Source organism: Triturus cristatus, chromosome 7 (genome assembly GCF_964204655.1).
Source record: "Triturus cristatus chromosome 7, aTriCri1.1, whole genome shotgun sequence".
NCBI classification, from domain to species: Eukaryota; Metazoa; Chordata; class Amphibia; order Caudata; family Salamandridae; genus Triturus; species Triturus cristatus.
Genome location: NC_140590.1, coordinates 1,726,622,722 through 1,726,649,531, shown reverse-complemented (window position 1 = coordinate 1,726,649,531; position 26,810 = coordinate 1,726,622,722). Strand labels below are relative to the sequence as shown.

At 42.8% G+C, this 26,810-nt stretch overlaps 1 protein-coding gene across 1 annotated transcript in view; it reads left to right on the top strand.

Annotated features, from left to right (window-relative positions):
- LOC146812907 (killer cell lectin-like receptor subfamily F member 1) overlaps window positions 1-24,999 on the top strand; it is a 67,867-nt gene extending 42,868 nt beyond the window's left edge. The window contains exon 4 of the mRNA XM_085615224.1: window positions 16,057-24,999. Coding sequence (XP_085471350.1) covers window positions 16,057-16,102 — 46 coding nt within the window. The 3' untranslated portion in view covers window positions 16,103-24,999. The remainder of the gene's footprint in view (window positions 1-16,056) is intronic.
- Window positions 25,000-26,810: the final 1,811 nt, after the last annotated feature.

Genomic DNA, 26,810 nt, shown 5'->3' with positions numbered 1-26,810 from the left:
TAGAAACAAACAGTTAAATATAGGATAAATTGAAAATTAGCTGAAAAAAACAGCCTTTTGTGTCAACGTTTTCACCTGTAACTTCTTCTAATTATGACAGCTCTTTGAAAGCAATATACCATTGCATCCGCTGGACATTACTGGTTGTGGGGATATATAGGACTTGTAGGTTCACCAAGAACTCGACAAACCCAGAGCCAAAAACTGAGCAGCAACTTGCAATGGTTTTTTATTATGTACCGGGTATATAGTAATTATTCTGTAAAAATGTGTACATGGAAAAATCGGTATGAAAGACACCTATGTATTTCTGAAATGGGAACAAAATATAGAGTTTAGAAACCGTAGATATTTGCACATTTCTGAAATTGGGAATACTCATACTAGCATGAGAATTATCAGTCATTTTTTAGAATGACTCATTTTTTACACAATGTCTTTCAATTGGAAGGCAGAAATGCATCGAAAGTCAATAGATAATAACAGTTCCTTTACAAATCTGAATTACCCTAAGTCTCCCGATAAAAATGGTACCTCACTTGTGTGGGTAGGCATAGTGCCCACGACAGGAAACGGCGCAAAACGCAACGTGGTCACAACTCAATTTCGCAGTGAAAATTTACCATTTTTTGGCAAAGTGCCTAGCTCTAGTTTTTTAACCCTAGCTCTGCGGGCACCTTAGGAAACCTAGCAAACCTATACATTTTTTAAAACTAGACACCCCGGGGAATCCAAGATGGGGTGACTTGACTGCCTCCCACCAGGGTCTGTTACCCAGAATCCCTTGCAAACCTACCTAAAAAATTGTCACAAAAACCACATTTTCCCCACATTTCTGTAGTGGAAAGTTCCGGAATCTGCATGGATCCACAAATTTCCACCCACCCCGTATTCCCCAAAGTCTTACAAGAAAAACGGTACCTCACTTGTGTGGGTCGTCCTAGTGCCCGCGAAAGGAAACGGCGCAAAACGCAACGTGGTCACACCTCAATTTCGCAGTGAAAAATGACCCTTTTTTGGCAAAATGTCTAGCTGTAGTTTTTGAACCCTAGCTCTGCGGGCACCTTAGGAAACCTAGCAAACCTATACATTTTTGAAAACTAGACACCCAGGGGAATCCAAGATGGGGTGACTTGACTGCCTCCCACCAGGGTCTGTTACCCAGAATCCCTTGCAAACCTAAAAGATTGTCACAAAAACACACATTTTCCCCACATTTCTGTAGTGGAAAGTTCCGTAATCGGCGTGGATCCACAAATTTCCACCCACCCCGCATTTCCCAAAGTCTTACAAGAAAAACGGTACCTCACTTGTGTGGGTCGGCCTAGTGCCCGCGACAGGAAATGGCGCAAAACGCAACGTGGTCACACCTCAATTTCACAGTGAAAAATTACCATTTTTTGGCAAAATGTCTAGCTGTAGTTTTTGAACCCGAGCTCTGCGGGCACCTTGGGAAACCTAGCAAACCTATACATTTTTTAAAACTAGACACCCAGGGGAATCCAAGATGGGGTGACTTGACTGCCTCCCACCAGGGTCTGTTACCCTGAATCCCTTGCAAACCTAAGAAATTGTCAAACAAAAAAACATTTTCCCCACATTTCTGTAGTGGAAAGTTCCGGAATCTGCGTGGATCCACAAATTTCCACCCACCCCGCGTTCCCCAAAGTCTTATGAGAAAAACGGTACCTCAATTGTGTGGGTCGGCCTAGTGCCCGCGACAGGAAACGGCACAAAACGCAACGTGGTCACACCTCAATTTCCCAGTGAAAAATGACCCTTTTTTGGCAAAATGTCTAGCTGTAGTTTTTGAACCCTAGCTCTGCGGGCACCTTGGGAAACTTAGCAAACCTATACATTTTTGAAAACTAGACACCCAGGGGAATCCAAGATGGGGTGACTTGACTGCCTCCCACCAGGGTCTGTTACCCTGAATCCCTTGCAAACCTAAAAAATTGTCAAACAAAAAAACATTTTCCCCACATTTCTGTAGTGGAAAGTTCCGGAATCTGCGTGGATCCACAAATTTCCACCCACCCCGTGTTCCCCAAAGTCTTATGAGAAAAACGGTACCTCAATTGTGTGGGTCGGCCTAGTGCCCACGACAGGAAACGGCACAAAACGCAACGTGGTCACACCTCAATTTCCCAGTGAAAAATGACAATTTTTTGGCAAAATGTCTAGCTGTAGTTTTTGAACCCGAGCTCTGCGGGCACCTTGGGAAACCTAGCAAACCTATACATTTTTGAAAACTAGACACCGAGGGGAATCCAGGATGGGGTGACTTGACTGCCTCCCACCAGGGTCTGTTACCCAGAATCCCTTGCAAACCTAAACAATTGTCAAAAAAACACACATTTTCCCCACATTTCTGTAGTGGAAAGTTCCGGAATCTGCGTGGATCCACAAATTTCCACCCACCCCGTGTTCCCCAAAGTCTTACAAGAAAAACTGTACCTCACTTGTGTGGGTCGGCCTAGTGCCCGCGACAGGAAATGGTGCAAAACGCAACGTGGTCACACCTCAATTTCGCAGTGAAAAATGACCCTTTTTTGGCAAAATGTCTAGCTGTAGTTTTTGAACCCTAGCTCTGCGGGCACCTTGGGAAACCTAGCAAACCTATACATTTTTGAAAACTAGACACCCAGGGGAATCCAAGATGGGGTGACTTGACTGCCTCCCACCAGGGTCTGTTACCCAGAATCCCTTGCAAACCTAAAAAATTGTCACAAAAACCACATTTTCCCCACATTTCTGTAGTGGAAAGTTCCGGAATCTGCGTGGATCCACAAATTTCCACCCACCCCGCATTCCCCAAAGTCTTACAAGATAAACGGTACCTCACTTGTGTGGGTCGGCCTAGTGCCCGCGACAGGAAATGGTGCAAAACGCAACGTGGTCACACCTCAATTTCGCAGTGAAAAATGACCCTTTTTTGACAAAATGTCTAGCTGTAGTTTTTGAACCCTAGCTCTGCGGGCACCTTGGGAAACCTAGCAAACCTATATATTTTTGAAAACTAGACACCCAGAGGAATCCAAGATGGTGTGACTTGACTGCCTCCCACCAGGGTCTGTTACCCAGAATCCCTTGCAAACCTAAAAGATTGTCACAAAAACCACATTTTCCCCACATTTCTGTAGTGGAAAGTTCCGGAATCTGCGTGGATCCACAAATTTCCACCCACCCCGCGTTCCCCAAAGTCTTATGAGAAAAACGGTACCTCAATTGTGGGGGTCGGCCTAGTGCCCACGACAGGAAACGGCACAAAACGCAACGTGGTCACACCTCAATTTCCCAGTGAAAAATGACAATTTTTTGGCAAAATGTCTAGCTGTAGTTTTTGAACCCGAGCTCTGCGGGCACCTTGGGAAACCTAGCAAACCTATACATTTTTGAAAACTAGACACCGAGGGGAATCCAGGATGGGGTGACTTGACTGCCTCCCACCAGGGTCTGTTACCCAGAATCCCTTGCAAACCTAAACAATTGTCAAAAAAACACACATTTTCCCCACATTTCTGTAGTGGAAAGTTCCGGAATCTGCGTGGATCCACAAATTTCCACCCACCCCGTGTTCCCCAAAGTCTTACAAGAAAAACTGTACCTCACTTGTGTGGGTCGGCCTAGTGCCCGCGACAGGAAATGGTGCAAAACGCAACGTGGTCACACCTCAATTTCGCAGTGAAAAATGACCCTTTTTTGGCAAAATGTCTAGCTGTAGTTTTTGAACCCTAGCTCTGCGGGCACCTTGGGAAACCTAGCAAACCTATACATTTTTGAAAACTAGACACCCAGGGGAATCCAGGATGGGGTGACTTGACTGCCTCCCACCAGGGTCTGTTACCCAGAATCCCTTGCAAACCTAAAAAATTGTCACAAAAACCACATTTTCCCCACATTTCTGTAGTGGAAAGTTCCGGAATCTGCGTGGATCCACAAATTTCCACCCACCCCGCATTCCCCAAAGTCTTACAAGATAAACGGTACCTCACTTGTGTGGGTCGGCCTAGTGCCCGCGACAGGAAATGGTGCAAAACGCAACGTGGTCACACCTCAATTTCGCAGTGAAAAATGACCCTTTTTTGACAAAATGTCTAGCTGTAGTTTTTGAACCCTAGCTCTGCGGGCACCTTGGGAAACCTAGCAAACCTATATATTTTTGAAAACTAGACACCCAGAGGAATCCAAGATGGTGTGACTTGACTGCCTCCCACCAGGGTCTGTTACCCAGAATCCCTTGCAAACCTAAAAGATTGTCACAAAAACCACATTTTCCCCACATTTCTGTAGTGGAAAGTTCCGGAATCTGCGTGGATCCACAAATTTCCACCCACCCCGCGTTCCCCAAAGTCTTATGAGAAAAACGGTACCTCAATTGTGTGGGTCAGCCTAGTGCCCACGACAGGAAACGGCACAAAACGCAACGTGGTCACACCTCAATTTCCCAGTGAAAAATGACAATTTTTTGGCAAAATGTCTAGCTGTAGTTTTTGAACCCGAGCTCTGCGGGCACCTTGGGAAACCTAGCAAACCTATACATTTTTGAAAACTAGACACCGAGGGGAATCCAGGATGGGGTGACTTGACTGCCTCCCACCAGGGTCTGTTACCCAGAATCCCTTGCAAACCTAAACAATTGTCAAAAAAACAAACATTTTCCCCACATTTCTGTAGTGGAAAGTTCCGGAATCTGCGTGGATCCACAAATTTCCACCCACCCCGTGTTCCCCAAAGTCTTACAAGAAAAACTGTACCTCACTTGTGTGGGTCGGCCTAGTGCCCGCGACAGGAAATGGTGCAAAACGCAACGTGGTCACACCTCAATTTCGCAGTGAAAAATGACCCTTTTTTGGCAAAATGTCTAGCTGTAGTTTTTGAACCCTAGCTCTGCGGGCACCTTGGGAAACCTAGCAAACCTATACATTTTTGAAAACTAGACACCCAGGGGAATCCAGGATGGGGTGACTTGACTGCCTCCCACCAGGGTCTGTTACCCAGAATCCCTTGCAAACCTAAAAAATTGTCACAAAAACCACATTTTCCCCACATTTCTGTAGTGGAAAGTTCCGGAATCTGCGTGGATCCACAAATTTCCACCCACCCCGCATTCCCCAAAGTCTTACAAGATAAACGGTACCTCACTTGTGTGGGTCGGCCTAGTGCCCGCGACAGGAAATGGTGCAAAACGCAACGTGGTCACACCTCAATTTCGCAGTGAAAAATGACCCTTTTTTGGCAAAATGTCTAGCTGTAGTTTTTGAACCCTAGCTCTGCGGGCACCTTGGGAAACCTAGCAAACCTATATATTTTTGAAAACTAGACACCCAGAGGAATCCAAGATGGTGTGACTTGACTGCCTCCCACCAGGGTCTGTTACCCAGAATCCCTTGCAAACCTAAAAGATTGTCACAAAAACCACATTTCCCCCACATTTCTGTAGTGGAAAGTTCCGGAATCTGCGTGGATCCACAAATTTCCACCCACCCCGCGTTCCCCAAAGTCTTACGAGAAAAACGGTACCTCACTTGTGTGGGTCGGCCTAGTGCCCGCGACAGGAAACGGCGCAAAATGCAACGTGGTCACACCTCAATTTCGCAGTGAAAAATGACCCTTTTTTGGCAAAATGTCTAGCTGTAGTTTTTGAACCCTAGCTCTGCGGGCACCTTGGGAAACCTAGCAAACCTATACATTTTTGAAAACTAGACACCCAGGGGAATCCAAGATGGGGTGACTTGACTGCCTCCCACCAGGGTCTGTTACCCTGAATCCCTTGCAAACCTAAAAAATTGTCAAAAAGAACACATTTTCCCCACATTTCTGTCGTGGAAAGTTCCGGAATCTGCGTGGATCTACGAATTTCCACCCCCCCTCGATCCCCAAAGTCTTACGAGAAAAACGGTACCTCACTTGTGTGGGTCGGCCTAGTGCCCGCGACAGGAAACGGCGCAATACGCAACGTGGTCACACCTCAATTTCGCAGTGAAAAATGAAAATTTTTTGGCAAAATGTCTAGCTGTAGTTTTTGAACCCTAGCTCTGCGGGCACCTTGGGAAACCTAGCAAACCTATACATTTTTTAAAACTAGACACCCAGGGGAATCCAGGATGGGGTGACTTGACTGCCTCCCACCAGGGTCTGTTACCCAGAATTCCTTGCAAACCTAAGAAATTGTCAAAAAAAACACATTTTCCCCACATTTCTGTGGTGGAAAGTTCCGGAATCTGCGTGGATCCACAAATTTCCACCCCCCCCACGTTCCCCAAAGTCTTCCGAGAAAAACGGTACCTCACTTGTGTGGGTCGGCCTAGTGCCCGCGACAGAACGCAACGTGCTCCCACCTCAATTTCGCAGTGACAAATGACCCTTTTTTGGCAAAATGTCTAGCTGTAGTTTTTGAACCCTAGCTCTGCGGGCACCTTGGGAAACCTAGTAAACCTATACATTTTTAAAAACTAGACACCCAGGGAAATCCAGGATGGGGTGACTTGACTGCCTCCCACCAGGGTCTGTTACCCAGAATCCCTTGCAAACCTAAAAAATTGTCCAAAAAAACACATTTTCCCCATATTTCTGTGGTGGAAAGTTCCGGAATTTGCGTGGATCCACAAATTTCCACCCACCCCACGTTCCCCAAAGACTTACGAGAAAAACGGTATCTCACTTTTGTGGGTCGGCCTAGTGCCCGTGACAGGAAACGGCGCAAAACGTAGTGAGGTAACATCAAAATTGCCTATCTCAAAACCACCTGGTTTTGCAAGGGGGGTCACCTGGGTTTTTGGCCCGGTGCTCGGCGGCCATCTAGGGAAAGCTACCAAACCCATACATTTCTGAAAACTAGACACCCGGGGGATTCCAGGGAGGTATGGTTTGCGTGGATCCCCCAACGTTTCCTTACCCAGAATCCCCTGCAAATCTCAATTTTAGCTGAAAAAAATCACTTTTTTCACACATTTTTGTGTGGGAAAGTTGTGGCATCACCGGGCTCACTCAAATTTCCCACCTCCCAGCGTTCCCCTGGGTCTCCCGGTAAAAATGGTGCCTCACTTGTGTGGGAGGCCCAAGTACCCGCGACAGGCAAGGGCCCAAACATTTTTTTGGATAGGCAATGTTGATGTCGCATCACTACGTTTTGGGCCGTTGCCTGTCGCGGGTACTAGATCTACCTACGTAAATTTAAATATTTCTAGTATATATGCTGATGACTTCACTCCACATCGTTGGCTATGGGGTAATGTAATGCATTTGGGGATGAATTATATTTCATGGCTAAAATATTAACACAAGTGAAGGCTCGTTCAGCACTGATTCATCCTGTTTCAGGTACTGCCATTATCTATTGGTGTGCCAGGGTCCCAAGAACTATTACACTCCGGATGGATAACCAAGTTACTCTTTTTATACACTTGACCTCCGAAGGGTAAAGATGTTGAGCTGGCAAGGCTTTCAGTGGGAGGGATGCTTGGACAAAATATTGAGTTTTTAGTAATGTGATGCCAAAGTATCATCACAACAATATTGTGACATAGGAAATGTAGTCATATCTCAAATAGGGGACAGTAGTCCTGGGGATCTGAGTGACAAATTAATTGTGCAACACTGCAATCCCGTAGGAGAGAGGAGAGAGCCTGTCCTCCGTAGGCCAATGAGAAATGTACAATAATTAATATTGGTACAGTATGTAAATATAATATATTAATCATGCAATGAATCAGTATGTCAAAGTCTTGGTAGAAACTTCATATTGTAGGACCTCCAAAAAGAGTGCAGTGCAAAGTGCCATACGTGAATAAAGTGCACACGTGCTGTGTTACAATGTATACTTTCTAGGGACTGATGCTTTAGACTTCTAAAATTACAAGGCACAAAATTAGAGTTCATAGAGTGAAAAAGTGTATCATCAACATCACTCCAGTAGTAAAAGTCGACGTTTCAAATCCTATAACAGGCTCATCGTCAGGACCAAGTTGGTATTTACCAACACAGCACCATGGCTAAATGACAACATTTGCTTTGGCAAAGTGGGGATCAATCCTCCTTCATGGAAACACTGTGAAAAGATCGGTGGAACAGGCTCAAATAAGTTTGGAGATGTGGCAGACCCTTCTGCCTGCAAAGTGTGACTGCTGGCCAAACACAGGTGGAAATGGTGTTAAAAGCTCACTTCTTTGCAGAGAAGGTCAGCCTTGTTTTTCCACAATGAGAAAGCTCCCACCTCATCAAGAACATTGATTGTTTTTGTTTCTCAAAAGAAAAATAATGCCAACTGCTTCACCATGCTTCCAGGACATGGTGGGCATGCTGGTAATAGGCTGGTTCCCTCCTGGCCCATCCACCAATCAGTAAATGAGCCCCTGAGTCATTTATTCTGTATTGGACTATTTAGATAATTTACAGATAGGATTGTCTTTTACAGCAGATTTGGACTTCAATACCAAAATGAGTGGATCTATAAAATTTGACAGAGGGTGCATCAAACTGCCAGGGCATCGGGGGCTTAACCTGCCAACCCTGCAGCAGCACAACTGCTGAATTTAGAACTCCCCACTGCTCTGACATGAGGTTTTGACTTAGTGAACTGCCGCTGACATGTTGACGTGACAGTAACACTTGTGGCGGCATTCTCTGCTTTGCTTTTATAGAAGCAGCTCCAAATCTGTGGCTTTTAAGAAAAAAAGAAAATGCATGCTGAGAGTTTTCACACTTTGCATGTGATTCTTATTTGATTCCTCCCTTTCAGCCCATTCAGAACATGAAGGCGCGAATCAGAAATCTCATCGAAATGGTGGGCCTTCCAATACCACTTATGTCGGTGGCCAGCCCGTATTCATGGCAACAACTGTCTATGTCCATGGGCAAGGCTAGTCCCGCTTCCAGTTTGCACACAATATTTCAGAATCATATCCATTCTTTACTCAGCCCCAGATTTTCACCCTATAAACTGATAAGTAATTTGTCATCTGCAAAACGGATTTTGATTACCTTCTTTCTGCATCAGAACAAGCTGTCAGTCCCTTCTCAGTTTCTACTCTGAGGCTTTGTGAAATGTTCTCTCTTGCACCATCAGACGCAGATGCACATTTCCTTCCAGCACTTTCTCAAAATACGCCTCTTTTTCCGAGTCTTAGTGATATTGCTGTGAGATTTCATTTTCTTTTTTCTTTTTATTTTTTTATTTACAACTCCAGTTGATGCACTTAAAGAAAATAGATACATGCATACATCTGTTATCGAACACAAGATAGTACTAAACATAAAAAGGGGGGGGTTACAAAAATTATTTAACAAATACAGATTACATTACTTGTGTAGTTCAATTAATTATATTGATTATAATCGAATATTTTAATTATAGTGATCGTCTATTTTAATTAGTACATTTTTGATTTAAATCATTCTAATGGTTATACTCCAGGTTTCAATTGGGGCCCAGATCTTAATGCCCCGTGCTCTGGAATGTCTCCCTTTCGTAGCATAAATAGCTTTTTCTTGATTATATATTCCCAAAAAACGGGCTAACCACATTTGAAAGATCGGTGGATCTACATCTTTCCAGTGTGCCGCTAATATTATTCTATATACTGCAGTACCAATAAACAAACAGGACTCCTGTTCTTTGCTAAGTTTGATTGTGTTGTCAAAGCCAAGATTATATAGAGTGGATGATTCATCTACTTTATGCCCGAACACCTCTTCCCAAAATTCTGAGAGCATTTTTTTTAGTGGGGTTAACTTGTCACACTCATAGAACATATGTATTAAGGTGGCAGGGCCATTTCCACATCTAGGGCACTCGTCATTTGTTCTTTTGCCCCAGGCATATAGTTTAGCGGGGGTGTAATACAAATTATAAATTGTTTTATACAGCTGGGCCTTTAAATTCGAAGATAAGAGCAATTGCGATGTTAATAACAGACATTTATCGATGTCAACATTTGGGTTGGCTAGTTTCCCGGCCCATGCCACCTCCGTTCGTTCTAGGTCGTCTGGCAGCTTTTCAAGAAGGAGATTATATATAATACCGATCTTTGTTCTCTGTTTATTTATAGTCTCAAGTAAGGGGATTTTTACCAGTGTGATCATAGGAATTTTTAGTTTCAAAATAGTATTAACTTGAATAAACTTAAGATAATCATTTCTAGGGACCCCAAATTTCTCCTGTAGTCTTATAAAGCTGGCAGATGAATCTTCACCCTGGAAGTCCCTTACAGTAATGATCCCTTTATTTTCCCACTTTCTACCTAGGGCATCATTGGCTTGTGCTGGTAATATTGAGGAGTGCCATAAAGGCGAGTATCTGCTGATTTTAGGGATTGCCATATGTTTACATATTTTGTTCCATGTCTTCCATGCACTACTGATAATTTTAAATTTAGTTTTTTTGAAATAGCTAGGCTCTAGTTGACTCAATAGTAATTCTCTAGCCGTCCTTCCAATTAAGAGTTCATATATAGATGGTATTCCTATATTCCTTATATAATCAGAGTCAGATGAGGTACTGAAGAGGGGTGCCATTTGTTGAAAAACCGCAGCCCATAACTAAAATATCATATTAGGGATCGCCAGCCCACCTCTGTCCTGGGGCAGTGACAAATATTTCAGGGACCTCCTGATTTTCCCATATTGCCAGATAAACTTGGCGATTTGTGATTCTAAAGTTCTAATAATATAATCATCAACCAATAGTGAAATAGCCCGAAATAGATATAATACCGAGGAAGTATATTCATTTTTATAAAATTTCCTCTGCCTATGATAGACAAGTGTAGGCTATTTATACGCATTAGGTCTTTACTGATGATACTGATTAATGGGTCATTGTTTAATTTGCAGATATCTTGAATTGTTGTGCTTATTTGTACGCCTAAATATGTTGCTGTTTCTGCTTTTCTTGGGTCAGCATAATTTATATTATCAGTGCATAGAATAATCGTCTTATCTTTATTGAGAGAATATCCAGAGTATTTACCGAATAGCAGCGTAATTGCCTCTATTTCAGCTATAGCCATACACGGGTCTGATGTTAATACAGCTATGTCATCCGCATAGGCGAGTATTTTTGTTTCGTATAGGCCCACTATTACTGGCTCAATTATTTGGCTCTGAAGGAGCTTCACAATTAAGGGGTTAATATACATAGCAAATAAAAGGGGGGAGCAGGGGCACCCTTGCCTAGTTCCTCTTGTTATATTAATGCCCCCAGATTCAATACCCATTATTTGAAGTGTTACAGTTGGATTTATATACATCGCATTAATAGCTTTTAATAGAGTCGACCCGAAGTTCCGAAGTTGTTCTGGATTAGAACCCCCCATAGTTATTCCCACGACACCCGATCCAAGGCTTTCTCAGCATCTAGAAGGATCATCGACATCCTGTCCCCTGTGCCAGCCAGAATTTCAAAAAGTGAGATAACCCTTTGAGTATGGTCAGTGGTGTCTCTACCGGGGATAAAGCCGTGTTGCCAGGGGGACACTAGATGTTCGATGACCCTCCCGAGCCGATTAGCCAAGATCTTAGCGTATAATTTTGAGTCAGAATTAATCAAGGAAATTGGACAGTATGATGAGGGTGAATCTGCGGGTTTACCTTTTATGTGAAAAATTATTATATTTGTCTCTTTCCAGGAATCTGGTGGACTCCCACTCCATTGGATACCAACAAAGACATCTAATAAAAATTGTAATATTTGTTCTCCTAGAATTTTATATAGTTCTAATGGAATTCTGTCAGGGCCCGCTGCCTTCCCTGAGGCTAGGGTTGTCAAGGCGGTTTGTAATTCTGTAATGGTAATTTCTTTATCAAGATCTTCCTTTGTCATACTATCAATAGCACTATACCGTCCTGTATTAGCTGTAAGATTGCTCCAGAATGTTTCTATTTCGTCCGAGACAATTATATTATCATTTTTATACAGCTTTTGATAGTATTGTCGAAATATCTCAACAATCTCTTCAGGTTTGGTACATTTATGACCTTCCGCTTTAATAGTTGTGATTGTATTATGGGAAATCTGCTGTCTCGTCCGCAAAGCGAGATGTTTCCCAATCCTTTCACCATTTTCATACGTATTATTTTGATGTACTCGGTATGTTTCTGCAGCTTTCTGTGTAAGCCCCTTATTAAGGTCAGTTTTCAATAGTAGTATTTGTCGAAGTGAGGTCTTCCCCTCCTCCCGGCGGGCTAATAATGCCACGTGTTCCTCTTCTGCTCTAGCTAGCTTCATCATCAGCAGGCGATGTTCATTATCTCCCTGTGTTTTAGTTCTAGCAACATCGCTGATTGTTTCTCCCATCAAGGTAGCTTTAAAACAATCCCAGACCATCCCTCTGGAGGCATTGTATCTATTTATGTAAAAAAATCCTTGAGCCCATTTGGTGATGTAAGTTATATAATCTCTATTGACGAGGAGTTTCCTATCAAAAGTCCATTTTGTGTGTTGTCTAGTGAATCTCATTATGTCAATTGTAAGAGTTAGGGCATTATGATCAGAAATTGTTTTTGGATATTTGAAGATTGTGGCTTGATTAGACAGGTCCCTTGTAGTTAATATATAGTCTTTTTTAACATATTTATTGTGGGGGTTTGAAAAATGTGTATAGCCTGGGTCCGGATAGTTTTTTAAATCCCATATATCCAATAGGTCATAACTGTCCCTAAGTTGGCAAATGGTGTTGAATACTCTTGGTTTACGTCCTGTGTATATTTGTTGTGTTTGCTTCCTAAATGCAGTCCCTAATTATATATTAAAATCACCACAGAATATGAGTGGACCAGGCCATGATGCTAGTTCAAGTTCAAATTTTCAAATATGAATGGATCGTCTAGATTTGATCCATACACTAAGCAAATAGTTATTCCCAGTGCCATCTTCACAATGACCCATCTCCCTTGGGTATCTACAGCCTTTCGTATGACTTTTCCTAGAGGATTCTTAGCTATAATGGCTACCCCACGGATGTTTGATGTTTGGGAAGTACAGGCCAATAAGTTATAACCATAAATATTTAATAAATCTCTTTTCTCCCAAGGGAGGTGGGTCTCTTGAAAGCAAATAATATCAGTAGAATTTTGTTTAATAATCTCGGCTAGGCGAGCTCGTTTATTCCTGTCATTCAGCCCTGCTACATTCCATGTGCATATTGTTATCTTCCCCATTGTAGTTTGCGAGTCAGTCTCTTACATACATGTCTTCGCAACAGTTTTATTGATTTTTTTTTCGTATTTTAAGGGTATTTCTATTTTCTTGTGCTATTTTTCTTAATATAACTAATTTAGTTATTACAAAAAAATGTCAATTTCAATATCATATAGGAGTTTATTTTTTTATATGTTTTGACCCTCTGCCCTCCCATCCCAGAACACCCCTCCCTACCCCAATCCCTCCCTACACCCAATGTGAGGCAATCGGACTCTATGAGAGTCTGGTTGTGATGAGCATGCACCAATTGGTCAGGGCTAACCCCCATTACATTGTATTTATTCAATCCATTTCCGTTTTTATGATACTGATTCCGGACTACTTCAGTTTTATTTAAGAGATTTTTTTTTTCCCTTTTTTTTTTTAATCTCGAATTAAGATTCTATAGCCCTTAATCTAGCAGCCCCATACCATACTAATCCTTGTAATTCATATTTATTTAAAGCTTTTTGTTGAGTCCCTCCAAGTATTCTTTGCTTTTATTTCGGAGGTAAAAAAATAGATTTGGCCATTATAGATTATTTTAAGCCGTGCAGGATTATGCAGAAATGCTTCCGCTTGAATATCCCGAAATGGTTTAATTAGCTGACGCAATCGCCACCGTCTTTTGACGGTGGTGTGGCAAAAATCTGGGCGAACAAAATATGTAATCCCATTTGCAGAGCGTTTCGACTCAGGCCTCGCTTTTTCAAAGACAGCCTGACGAAGCAGAAAATTACCAAGAAATACAAGAATGGCACGGGGGTATACTCCTGGGTTTGCTTTCAAATTGAAAGGTACCCAATGGGTGCATTGCACCTCTGTTTCCCAGTTCCAGTGCGTAAGTTCGGGCAATGATTCACGTAGAAGATTCACAACAAATGAATGGATATCTCCCCCTTCAATTTTCTCGGGAACCCCCAAAATACGTAGGTTTTTTCTACGTTGGCTATTTTCAAATTCTTCCAGCTTCCATCTAACATCGGCAAGCTCGGCTTCATGTGACCATTTCTTGGTTCTTAGTAATTCCTGCTTCATTAGAGACTATTCTAGATTCCAGGTCGGTTATGCGATCTCCAAATGTGCTGCAAGTCTTGGACAATTTTCGGACTACCCCTTGTACTTTACGAAGGGCAGCCTGTGCCTTGCGACCGTCTTGTGAGGTCTCCTCACGATGTGAAGCTATTGCTTGCAGAACAGTGTCGAGAGTCACGGGTGGTATATCTATTGATGTTACATGATTTAATTGCTGTGTTAGATCAGCTTCACAGAAGGGACTAGTGAGTTGGTTTGTGCGGGTATAGTCCCATGCCAGGTCCGTCTCATCAACGTGTTTTTTTTCCCCCCCGCTTTCGCATTGTTTTAGGTCTAGCACTAGCAGTTTGTGATGTCTCACCACTGGCACTCTTGTCGGTCTCAGATGATGTAGAGTTATCTGACCACTCTACTTCGTCTACTTCGTCTGAAAAGGAGATAAAATCAGTGGGGTCCTTTTCTGGATCTATATGACCATCATTATCCGGCGTTTCATTCATTTCCGTGATCTCCCTCCTTTCCAGGTTGGTTGCAATATTATTCTCCATATTCTCCATATTTATATTCGGGTCGGGGCTCTGCACCTGTGGTTGATGTTTTTGTTTTAAGTGCTGGGTTTGAAAGTCTGGGGTCAGTTTTGATTCTACTTCGATCTGGTGAGATTATTTAGGTTCCTGTATATTTATATTAATGTCGGTATCGTTGGAAATGGAAATGAAGGCGTTATTTTCAGGACTTGTACTTAAATTTAAACTATCAGCATTGCTGCTTAGTGTCAAGATTAAGGGAGGCGCGAGCATACCTGCATTCGCCCTGTCGGTAGTCTCAGGGGGAACGCCGACATTGCCTCTATTCCCCAGGGCTCCTCCAATGCCATCCCTCGAGGCAGATGGGAGCGCAACATTCACCGCACCCGAAGGGCTTGCATGATTGAGATCTGCGGCCGGGACGTCCTTCTCCGCCTGCCCCCCAGTATTCACCTCAAGATCTGCAGTGCGGGGCTCATCCACCTTCCCGGACAACCGGGCCCACTCTTCCCGGTATGAACCGGATGTACAACCGCAGCCTTGTGCAGCATATCGAACACCGAGGGGCCGGATGGGTTTCCTTTCCGGGTCGCTGCACCTCGGCGTTTCGGCGTCACGACGGTCCCACCATCGCTCATGGTTTTCTCTCCGGCCTCAACCGCGACCCCGCCTGGCTTCCCCATGGCTTTTCGTTGAGCTACTCTTGCGGCTCTGACCCGAGCCGCTGCCGCCGCTGCATTCATGGGAGCCATATCGACCCCAGCTTCGTCTGCACTTGCACCGTCACAGCTGTAAGTATTTCGAACGCTCCTTTCTTTTGTCAGCGCTTTCCACAAAAATCGAAAAACGGTCAGACCGATCACCGTCCCCAAGGCGGTTAGTTGATTCTGTGGAAGATTAAATACTGCCCGCCAGTTGGGACTGCTACCTCTTATCATTTCCGACGTTTCTCTCAGCAATTCTTTTTTTTTTCCCTCGTTAGTTCAAAGTAAGTTCAGGGTAAATTCCTTAGTATCCTTAGTATTCTTAGGCTCTGAATAACATTTCGATTCCGTTCATCATGGGGAGCTCTGATCAGTCGTGTGCACTACGGTTTAGAACAAACCGCCATCTTGCCCCCTGGGTTAATTCCCCGTGAGATTTCATTTTCAATGATATTCTAAGACGAAATAGTATTTGCTGTGACCTTAAACCCAATCTAGGGGAAGGATATATAATGAATATACATTCAGCAAAATCTAAAATGGATGCACAGTAATTGCAACATTGGGGTAATCCTGCTCGCCAGTTCATCTCTTTCTTTTTCTCTGACAGCATTCCAGTGAATACCCACGAACCTGGAAACAACTGTGGTTTCTAAAGGCACAAAGAGATCACCCCTCTGAACTGCAGCTACAACTCCAAGTGGATCTGCCAGAAAGAGGCGATCCTGTTGGACAAGAAGTGTTTTGTCACCAACTAGTAATCCAAATCCAGAGCAGAAAGTTCTCATGAATTGAGTTTATATCTGGACTGTCTCTCTTTGAAATTAAACTTATACAATTGTATTTTTTGTTTGCAGGAAATCTGCCTTGAAGATATAGAGCCAAGTTTGTGTTTGCGATTGTCAAAAAAGCTAATCTCTTTTATAATCATATTAATTGATAACCAAATTGATGGTTAACTTAATTGTTGTGTGTGTGGCTATCAGAAGAGCCTTTTACAGGGTAAAATTTCCTTTTTGAAACATAATCGCTCATACTGCCTGCCGTAACAAAATATCCTACATAGCAGTATCACTCATTTTATTCATTTTATCTCCATGTAGGCGCTTAAGTGTCTGCCATATGCACTTTACATTTCTACTAGTCGGCACAACATGTAAACCAAAATTAGAGTAGTGCATTTTAGATTGCACTAGTCCACCACGGGAATGATTACAAAATGTAAATCGGGGGTTGAGGGTTAAATGGAGCAAATAGCTATTTCATGGTTAATTAGGCACCCAAAATCAAAACAATGCCTGCAGAGAATTATTGAAATGAAAGTGCATGTGCAGTCCATGTGAAAAGTGCACTTGCGCACCAAGGGGCTCATTACGATGTTGGTCGGAGTTACCTACGACAACACCGTCTTGGACTCATGACCACCTGACCTAAGGTCAGCGGTTCCAACCGCCCAATTACGATGCGACAAAAACTGTTTTGTCAGATTCCCACTGCTCTCTATGGGAGCTTGTGTTACGGACGTTTTACTCCTATAGAGAAATGGGTGTGTGTGTAAAACACTGCACCCTGTGGCTGGCACCCCATGGTGCCTGCCAAACAGTGCAGGATTTTAAAGGAGGATACCATAGGTACCCCCTAGGCCACCAACAGTAGGCTATGGACGCAAGGGGGCCCTGCTAGGGGCCCCCAAAGCTGCTTTCCAAAAGCCTTTCAGTGTCAGAAAGGCCTGCACAGAAAGGCCGTGAGAAACCAACATAGTAATCCCGACGGCATCCATAGGGGATTGTGGTGTGGTTCCGACCAACCCAAATACTCCGAGTGCCAGTTGGAACCGAGTCAGAATGACAAGGCAGTTTACGTTACAACCGCTAACATCGACTGGCTCCCTGTTGAAAGAAGAATAACCTTCAAACTGCTCACACATGTTTTGTCAGATTCCCACTGTTCTCTATGGGAGCTTGTGTTACGGCCGTTTTACTCCTATAGAGAAATGGGTGTGTGTGTAAAACCCTGCACCCTGTGGCTGGCACCCCATGGTGCCTGCCAAACAGTGCAGGAATTTAAAGGAGGATACCCTAGGTACCCCCTAGGCCACCAACAGTAGGCTATGGAGGCAAGGGGCCCTGCTAGGGGCCCCCAAAGCTGCTTTCCAATAGCCTTTCAGTGTCAGAAAGGCCTGCACAGAAAGGCCGTGAGAAACCAACATAGTAATCCCGACGGCATCCATAGGGGATTGTGGTGTGGTTCCGACCAACACAAATACTCCGAGTGCCAGTTGGAACCGAGTCAGAATGACAAGGCAGTTTACGTTACAACCGCTAACATCGACTGGCTCCCTGTTGAAAGAAGAATAACCTTCAAACTGCTCACACATGCCTACAATGCCTTCCATAACACAGGACCCCAATACCTCAATGAAAGAATCTCCTTCCATGCCCCCAAAAGTAACCTCCGGTATGCCGACCTAGCCCTAGCCACTGTCCCCCGCATCCACAGGGCCAGAGTGGGTGGCAGATCCTTCTCCTACATTACGGCCAAGACCTGGAATGAACTCCACCTCCGCATCAGATGAAGCCAGACACTGCACCTTTTCAGAAGGGATCTCAAGACTTGGCTCTTCGGATGACCATGGAGCTGCTCGATCCCCCCCTCCCAGTGCCTTGAGACCCTCATGGGTGAGTAGCGTGCTCTAAAAATACCAGTCGGAAACCCTCTGAAACAATTGGAAAGCGTCCGACTAGGGGTCGGAGGCTATCCAACCGACATTGTAATCAGCCCCTATATTTTCTGTGACTATGGTAGAACATCAGTGTTGCGAACACATCACATGCATGTATTTGTGAACAGCTCAACTTTAGTTTCAAGATTATTTTAAATTATGTTACAGAACTCTGAAGAGGTCCACATAAAAACTCAAGATTAATTACACATAAATAAAAATAGATTGTGATTTACAGTTGTATATATATCATAAATTCAATCCATCACATTAAGAAGATCAGACAAACATTAAGAAAATCCAAGGTGCCAAACAGATTCCCAACTACCAGCAGTAAAAAGATGAACCTATTGTAGTGCTTGAAGTGTCTTTTGTGCCATCTAAGCATAAAATATATAATAATTATAACATAATATAAATATACCTAAAACGTTTTTAACAAAAAACTTTAAATACATTAAAATTATGTTACAAAACATTTAATTCGGAGGTACATAAATTGACTGTAAAAAAGCAGAGGTTGAGAGAATGGACAACTGCAAGCATTTCCGCCGACATAGTAGCAAAGTACGACAAATAAATAAAACTCAAATTCCAAACCACAGAAGTACCATAACATTTGGCTACAAGGGTATTTCGAGGAAGCATACCCTGGAATAACCAAAAACACTGCACTCCATGTGGAATGATTCAAGTTATATAGACTTGTGCTTTGTTTAACAAACATGAATCGATAGTAGGATGATAAGCTCTCTTTGAAATACTGGTCTCCCTGTCCATACGGGAACTCAGGAAGCAAGAAGCTTGTTTTAAGGTAGCTTTTAATTGCTGTGGTGATAGAGAAAAGATTGAAAAAAGGTCTATTTGCAGTAAATCTACAGCCACAACAAGATTCCTATCAATTGATGAATTCTCTTTTGGGCCATCTAATATTTCTTTTTTAACCAGGACCTAAGTGTGTTATGATCGCTAAGACACACGGCCCAATATACTACTCCTGTAAGGCCCTGCACAAAAGCGCTTCACAGCCCAAATTCTAACCTGAAAGCAGCCACAGACAGGTATGGATTAACTGAGACCAAATTTCGGAGGACCCGACCTTCTATAGTATTTTAAAAAAAATATTTCAAAATGTCTTTCAATTCTGAGCTGTATAATAGGAAGTCTGGAATTGTTTGCACAATAGCCCTCCAGTAATGGTGCAAAATGCCTTCTCCCAGAGGCCCTATAGTGGGACCCTAAACATTTAGCCTGGGAAGTAGCTTTGGACAATTATTTTCTAAATGGGCTTTTTTCACTCAAATTTCCACATATACGATGGGTTCATCCTGTTTTCCTATTGAACCTTGAAGACTGACCATCAAACTTCAATGGATCAGTAGAAGAAGTATTAAAATCTACTAAAAAAATCAAGAGATTATGATCACTAAAAGGGGAATCTGTAAACTTTAGATCTCCTAGTAAGAAGAAGGAAGCACAATCTAGCAACACATTATCCAGGATTGATTCTCCCCTAGAAGCTTTATGTGCATATGCTGCAGGGGAATCAGAAGGTAACCTCCAATTCGCTATAACATCAGCAGCTTCTTTCAGCTGAGCCATTAAAATTCTCCCTCTCTTATTTGCCTTTTTTTGGTGAGAAAATGGCTATGGATATCTGCATAGCTTCCTCTTTTTCCTTCGCCTGCGACTGTTCTAGGGAAAAATGAAACATTTCGCAATTCAAGTCCCCAACCAGAATTATATATGGGGGGACCTCCTCAGCAGACCTTTTTCCAACATAAGAGAAGATCTTATATAAGAGGGGAATGTATATAATTATCAAAATTAGTGATGGAGTTTCCTTGGGACTGCCATAGCTATAACAAGTAATGCTAGAAAATAGTTCCTTGGTCTTAGTAAGATTCATAACTCCAATGGATTTTATGTGAAAGCAAACATGCCACCCCTCCCGTCGCTGGTCCTTGCCTTGATGATGTTGCTTTACAATTTAAGGTGATATAATTATCGCAAACCAAATCCTCTATACACCAAGTCTCCTGGAAACAAACAATATCTGCTTCAAAGAAGCTTAAATAATGCAATTTCTCCCTGCCATTTTTTATTCCTGCGACATTCCAAGATATCATTCTTAACTCATTGCTAATAGAGTGGACTTTGCAGATTACTACTTTGAGACACACTGTCCACAGTACCAGGTAACCAATTCCATTTAAAGGACTAATCTTATAGAAGTTCCTTGGGATGGGTAATTGGAAGATTCTCTAACTGATGCTTGTCTGCCAAGTAATCAAAATGGCTTTTAATCTCCTATACGTCAGTCATAGACCACCGACCAGCAGAGGGAGGTGAGTGAGGCCAAAAACGTTAATCCACTTCACACAATCCCACCTCTTCTTGGATTGGGATAACATTAATCCCCCTACTTTGCAGACCTACAGACAAGTAAAATATTAAATCTGCTGTGAGTTTCCCTTGATTTCAATTCAATTTCAAAGGGTAGAAGGGAAACCAAGTCAATATCACTACCTCGGATACAGTTTTGAGCAACAAGGACCTATTTAAAATTAAATCTACCTCAAATAAAGTAAAAATATCTAGTGTATAAGTATCCACATTGCACCATTGTGGGTCTGGCCCTTCTAACACAGTGGGGTCACCTTTTATACCAATATTTTATAAATGCACAATCATTGGGTTCAACAGTGAGGGAATAAAATAAGGGTCTAATCGTTGTTCTTCTACCATAGCTACTACAAGTCCCTCAGCCAGTTCAATTATGGATCCACTATTCGGGACCATAACTTGATGAGACACTTGTCAGGGTCGAGTTAGGCCCTCTACACTAGACACAATATCCACTACCTCTCTGAAGCATAAACTTCTACTACTCCTTTTGGAAAATCTACCGATAGGTTGTTTCTTTTTCTTTCCCCTTCTCTTTTCCTCCCTTTCTACCACTGTTATCGAAATAATTAAGATCTCATCATTTACTTTCTGCTTAGGCTGGGGTTTAAAGATTGGAAATACATCTTGTTCAACACCCTGAGGATTTCCATCGCAATTCTTTGTGTTAGAAAAAATAAATTTTTCAGATTTACCTGGGCACTCGGGGAGTAAAACCTTTTCAGTAAGCTTCTTTCACTGTGGTTTTCCAGCCTGAGACTGAAAATCAATTTGACAATCAACCATCATTTGGCCATTCGCCCTGTTAGGCATCAAAACCTCTTCTCTTTCTACTAGAAATCCATAGTCAGTATCTTTTTCCTTTATATTGTTATTGAACTCAATCAGAGCCACCCACAAATTTATACTGTTAATCTGTTAATACTGTTATTACATTAATCAGAGCCACCCACAAATGTTTCTAACAGTTTTAGAATAGAGAATAATAACCTTCCTAAGAACACTTCAGAAGCAGATACTTTTACCTCTTCATTAGGAGGGTGACAAAATTGAGTACCACTTACATCAAGGTCAGGGGTTACAGATAAATCGGACAACAAAGAGGAATTATTTGAATGAGTACTACTAAAGAGTTTCAGACCCATGAGGCCCACCACGGAGGGAGTACATACAGACTCCACAATCTTGCTATTATTATGCAGGCCATACCTTCTATACAAGTCTATATCCAAGTCTGATAAAGTAAAAACCTCTTCCTGTGCAATTGCCAGTTGGAGAACAGGGTTTCTTCTGGATGATTGCATGGGGGTCCACAGCTACGTCGCGGAAGCATATATGAAAGGACCTGAGGTGGTCAAACGGGAGGATACATCAGTGGGGGTTAACTCTGATAGATCCTCACGCACTGTTTAGTGACTTTTAAAGTAGGCAGCTCTTCCCCCTTATCATCAGAGACCCCAGGTCCAGTAATATCAATTTAGCAGTTATTTTTTGCTCCCCATTAGGTTCTACATATGCCATTGCCTTCATGTGGTGGTTTTTCCTAATCCCACAATCTGAAAATCTGGTTCTTTCTTTTCAGCATCGTTACAGGAGCACCTTTGTTTCAGAGATGATTCAATTTTATCTTTGCACAAGCCTTCCTCTAAATTAGGTGGCCCGACTTAGCTTTCTTGCAGCCATTCCCAACTGTGAAATCTTTCTGGACTTCACAAAAATAGGGACTTTGCCTTTTTCTAGCAATGTCTCCTTACAAATTGATGCTGAGATCTTCCTCGGGTGACTCAAGGTCGCAAAAAACGTGAATACAAAATCTGCTTACAATATTATTTTCCTTACTCCTTATACTGCCGGTGAAGGAAAGTAATCGAAATGGCCCATGGCCGCAACAGAGCTGGCACACACAGCCAGCAGCTGTGACTCACGTTCTCAGCACCTCCTCCACCAACAGCTGTCCTCACGAGATGAGTGATGCACAGAAAGAGCAACGCGCTCAGCTCTCCTCTTCTCTACCTACCAACTTTTCCTCCAGCAAACAGACCCCAGCCAAAGGGAGGGTCCCGCTGGCTTGTGGCTCGCGGCTTCACCCGCTCTTCTCAACAGGGAGGCCGCTGTACTTATATCTGATTTTATACTTACCGCTCTACTACTGTCAAGAAATTTGATCAGTACAGTATCGTCAATTATTGAACACGGCGATTCTCAAATAAATAGTCAAATCACGGCGCACAGGTTGTGCTACGCACTGACCAGTTTTAATTGGCCTTTTTAACACCACTTACATTATCTCCATCGGTGACTCCAACGAACACAAATTTTAAGGATTTTTTGACCATTACAAACGTCATTCCTTTTTGTATACTACATGGATGAGATTTTTACTTCCATTTCTTCCGAGTGACATAAGAAGCCTTGTTATCTTGAAATTTTAATCTGGATTGTTTTTAGAAAACTCTGTCCTGAAGAAGGTGAAGAAGTTACATCACACCGAAATGCCGCATCGACCTTTGTATAGTTTTCTAGCGTTGTATAAATTGTATCTGTTAGAACCAACAATATTTTTCTTCAAAAATAAGATGTTTTAAACCTATATGTAATCATTTTGTCTTTATTTTAATACATTTTTATATTAACATATCTGTCTGTATATTGCCTTCATAAATTTGAATTTGTTTACCTTTTGCATTTAATTGATGCCTACTGCATTCCAACTGTATTTTTCATATTGTCTCTCAACACATGATCCATATATTAATTTGTGTATAGATTAGGGACTATTTGTGTGTTTTTTCGGTGCAATTCCCTCCACTTATATCCAGAGGGCAAATTGCAGAAGTAAATGGGAGGGGGGGACGTATCAGTTAGCCGGTGCGAGCGGGGCACACCGGGAGCACCCGCAAACTGCATCCAGCACTAGCCAGACAGGCTTCCGAAGAGACCCCCGGGGCACACTCTCTGTGAGGGCTGGCTACAGTTGCTGCGTTAGCTCGCCTTACTCACTCCAAGAAAGACTCCCCCGCAGGTTCTCCTAAAAACTGGCTGGCCTCGCCTCGCCATGCCCAAAGTCCTCCGCAGAGTTTACAGTATGATGACTTTTGATCTACTAGATTACAACAACAAACATATTCTCATGAACAAAACATGTTGCGCTGGTGTACACACCCAGACAGAGCATAATGAAAAAACTGAATTGAAAGTAATGCCCACACAGCACTTGATAGCCCACAAACTGAGCATGTGATAATTCCTTTTCCACTCCTGTTGCATCAGTATGGCTGCACTTTGGCCCTCTTTTCTAAACACTGAACATCCACAAACACCAGTGGTCTACACACGTCCTAAAATTCATGAATATTAAATGAGCCCTTCCGGCTGACCAGTACTATAGGATTGTGGTTCTATTTTTTAACTCCTTTGTCAATACGTAGATATATTTGGGAAAACATTTCTCCCTTTCACATGCTCATTTGTACACAACAACATGTATTTTATCGAGCAAGTTGAGAGTCTCTAATTAGAAAAACAACTATTGAAAACAACTACTAGGGACCATAGCCATACAGGCACTTTATACCAATATTCAGTAGCTGGAACGCTTATGTGTCATTAAACTTTTGTGGGAAGGGATCAGGCAGCTAGGGTGGAGCTGAGGCTCTTAGATGAGCTCTTACTAGGGTAAACTTAAAGTTGCCATGTTGGATTGTCCCCATATGATGTGCAAAAGGGTTGTGACAGTGGTTGATATTTGATTGGGAATCCTAGGATTTGCTAGAAGTGCCTGGCATATAGAACTTTCCACCACCTCTTAAAAAACTCTTTACAAGGGAAAAATAGTCAGAAGACTCTGGACATGGGAGGCGATGATGGCAGTAAGATTTCCAGCTGGAAGAAGAAGCTACCCGATGCCCTGCAAGGATGAACTAAAGATTTTGAGTTCAGCTGACCTTGCATTGCCTTGCAACCTCCCATCAGAACCACCACTACACGGCGCATCCCTGACGCAGGACCCCATAGCTCCTCGTAATTGCTGTTGCGCAAATCATCTGTGATGCACGATGTCGCATTGCAGGCCCGCAACTACTTGAAACCACCACTGCATGATGCATTCTCAATGCCGAATCTTCCAAATCAGGCCCACAGCTCCTTTGAACTGCTGCTGCATGATGCAATTTGAACGCAGTATTGCACAATGCTCTGCAACCAGGACTTAAGGTACATTGTTCAGTCGAACTCACTTGGTTTCTCTATCAGCCAGCGCTCTATGGTGGTCGGCCTGAACTTGCGACTTTGTCCAGCTCTGGTGTGACCAGATGTCCACAATTGGCACTTTGTGCTTCCAAACACAGTTTTTACCTAAGTCTTCAAAATTGCATATCTCCGGTTCTAATGATTGGAATTTTGTTATTTTGGTGTCAAATTATGTATTAAAATGTACACAATTAGTCTAAATTGGTGTGGGATTTATCTGGTGGTTTGTACGTCCTGTACAACTGTTTGAAGTGCTGCATAATTAATTTACACATTGCCTGTAAGTTAAGTCTGACTACTTTTGTGCCAAGCTAAAAGAGGGTTGAGCACAGGTTAATTTGATGTTTGCTTGTGTTTGTGCCCAACAAGAATTGTGGTTGCTGCTTGAGTAGGGCTTCACCCATCTAGCCAGTATCTCAATTTCCCACAGTGCATCTGCATTTCAATCAACTCTTTGGTGAGGAGGCATGTATTTGGCCACCTTCCAATTGCAAGTTCTGTCCCTGGGAGCACTCATCTCCCCAGGGGCCAGTCCAGTACAACTGGCGACTTGGACCCATTGCGGAGGAAGATGAGTCAGAGAAAGGTCAGCACATTTCAGATACTCTTCCTAGAACCTCATACCCGGTGACTACTTGGCTCGGTGCATTGCCTCCCACTGTGCCCATGTCTTGGGGATGCACACACATCCAGCACTTGCATAGTGCTACTACCACAGACAGGATCACAAAAAGAACTTGCATATAACACACAGGAGCAGAATGAAAAAATGCAGGCTCCTGCACAGGCCAGGGAGGTGTGCACATGCAGTGGGAATCAGCTGGGGCCATGGCCGGACTGGCCGATGCGGGCAACGGGCAATACCCCGGTGCGCCGCACGGGTGGGGGCCGGTTTTGGGCCCCTGGGGGCCGTTTTTGTTACAGGACCGTTTTTGCAGCATAGCTGGGGGGCGGCGAGCACTTTGCCAGGGCCAGTTGTGGTTCCCAGTCCGGCCCTGGCTGGGGCCTTGGGCTCCCCCTGTATCCCTGACAATTAATAAAGTGTTCATTAGTGCCCCGGGTGGAAGCAGGGCATCACACACGCAAAAAAGTAATCGCTAAAAAGAAACATGTGGCAGGTGGCCACTAAAAAAAGAAAGAGAGGAGCAAGCCGCTCATCTCATATGCACATAATTAGGCCTGGAGTGACACATAAATGCCCTTTGAGGGCTAATTTCAGTATTCTTTTGCATTCTGTAGTGCTCCAGAACAACATGCAGTAAAAGTAATGTGAGAGGCTGCAGGGGATAGAGTATCTCCTCTGAAATGTTTATAAAAACTTAATATACCTCTCCCAGGGGATTAGATCCCTGACCCAGGAGAGGTTTATCATTAATTTTAAAGCATTCTGAGCTGGAGCTTTTTGCCATTGGGCTCAAGAGTGCAGGGGCTTTTTGGGGTTGGTTCTATGTCTACATTATATAGTCTTGATAGTAAAGAAACCGTCTGACATTAAGGCTTATGATTGATTTGAATTGAAATGTTTTATTTATAAGGCTTTACTGTCACTGCTACTGTTGAACATGGCAATGCGAATGCTTTTAATGAATGCTTTTACTTTCTGATGCCATTTCTATTATTCCCAATGGGTTGTTTTGTTAAAGTATAACAAGGGCTTACTGTTAATAGTGTAATGACACCCTGACATGATATAAAGTATTTTGCAGTATTAAAACAGTAATAAACTTGAAATGCAAAACAATAACAATCCCAAAATGAATAAGAAAAATAGAGTAAAATGAAATAGGCAAAATTACAACAAAGCCAACAACGGCAATTGGAAACTATGAATTTTTAAAGCTTAAGTAGAAATGGCAGCAAGAAGCACAAAGTGGCAATGATATCCAATCGTCACTGTAAATCTGGACCTTGGCACAATTTGACGCTGACCGCGATGAAGCACAGCTCAGATGCACTGTCTTGGGCAAAAGATTTTACGTTCTGACTTT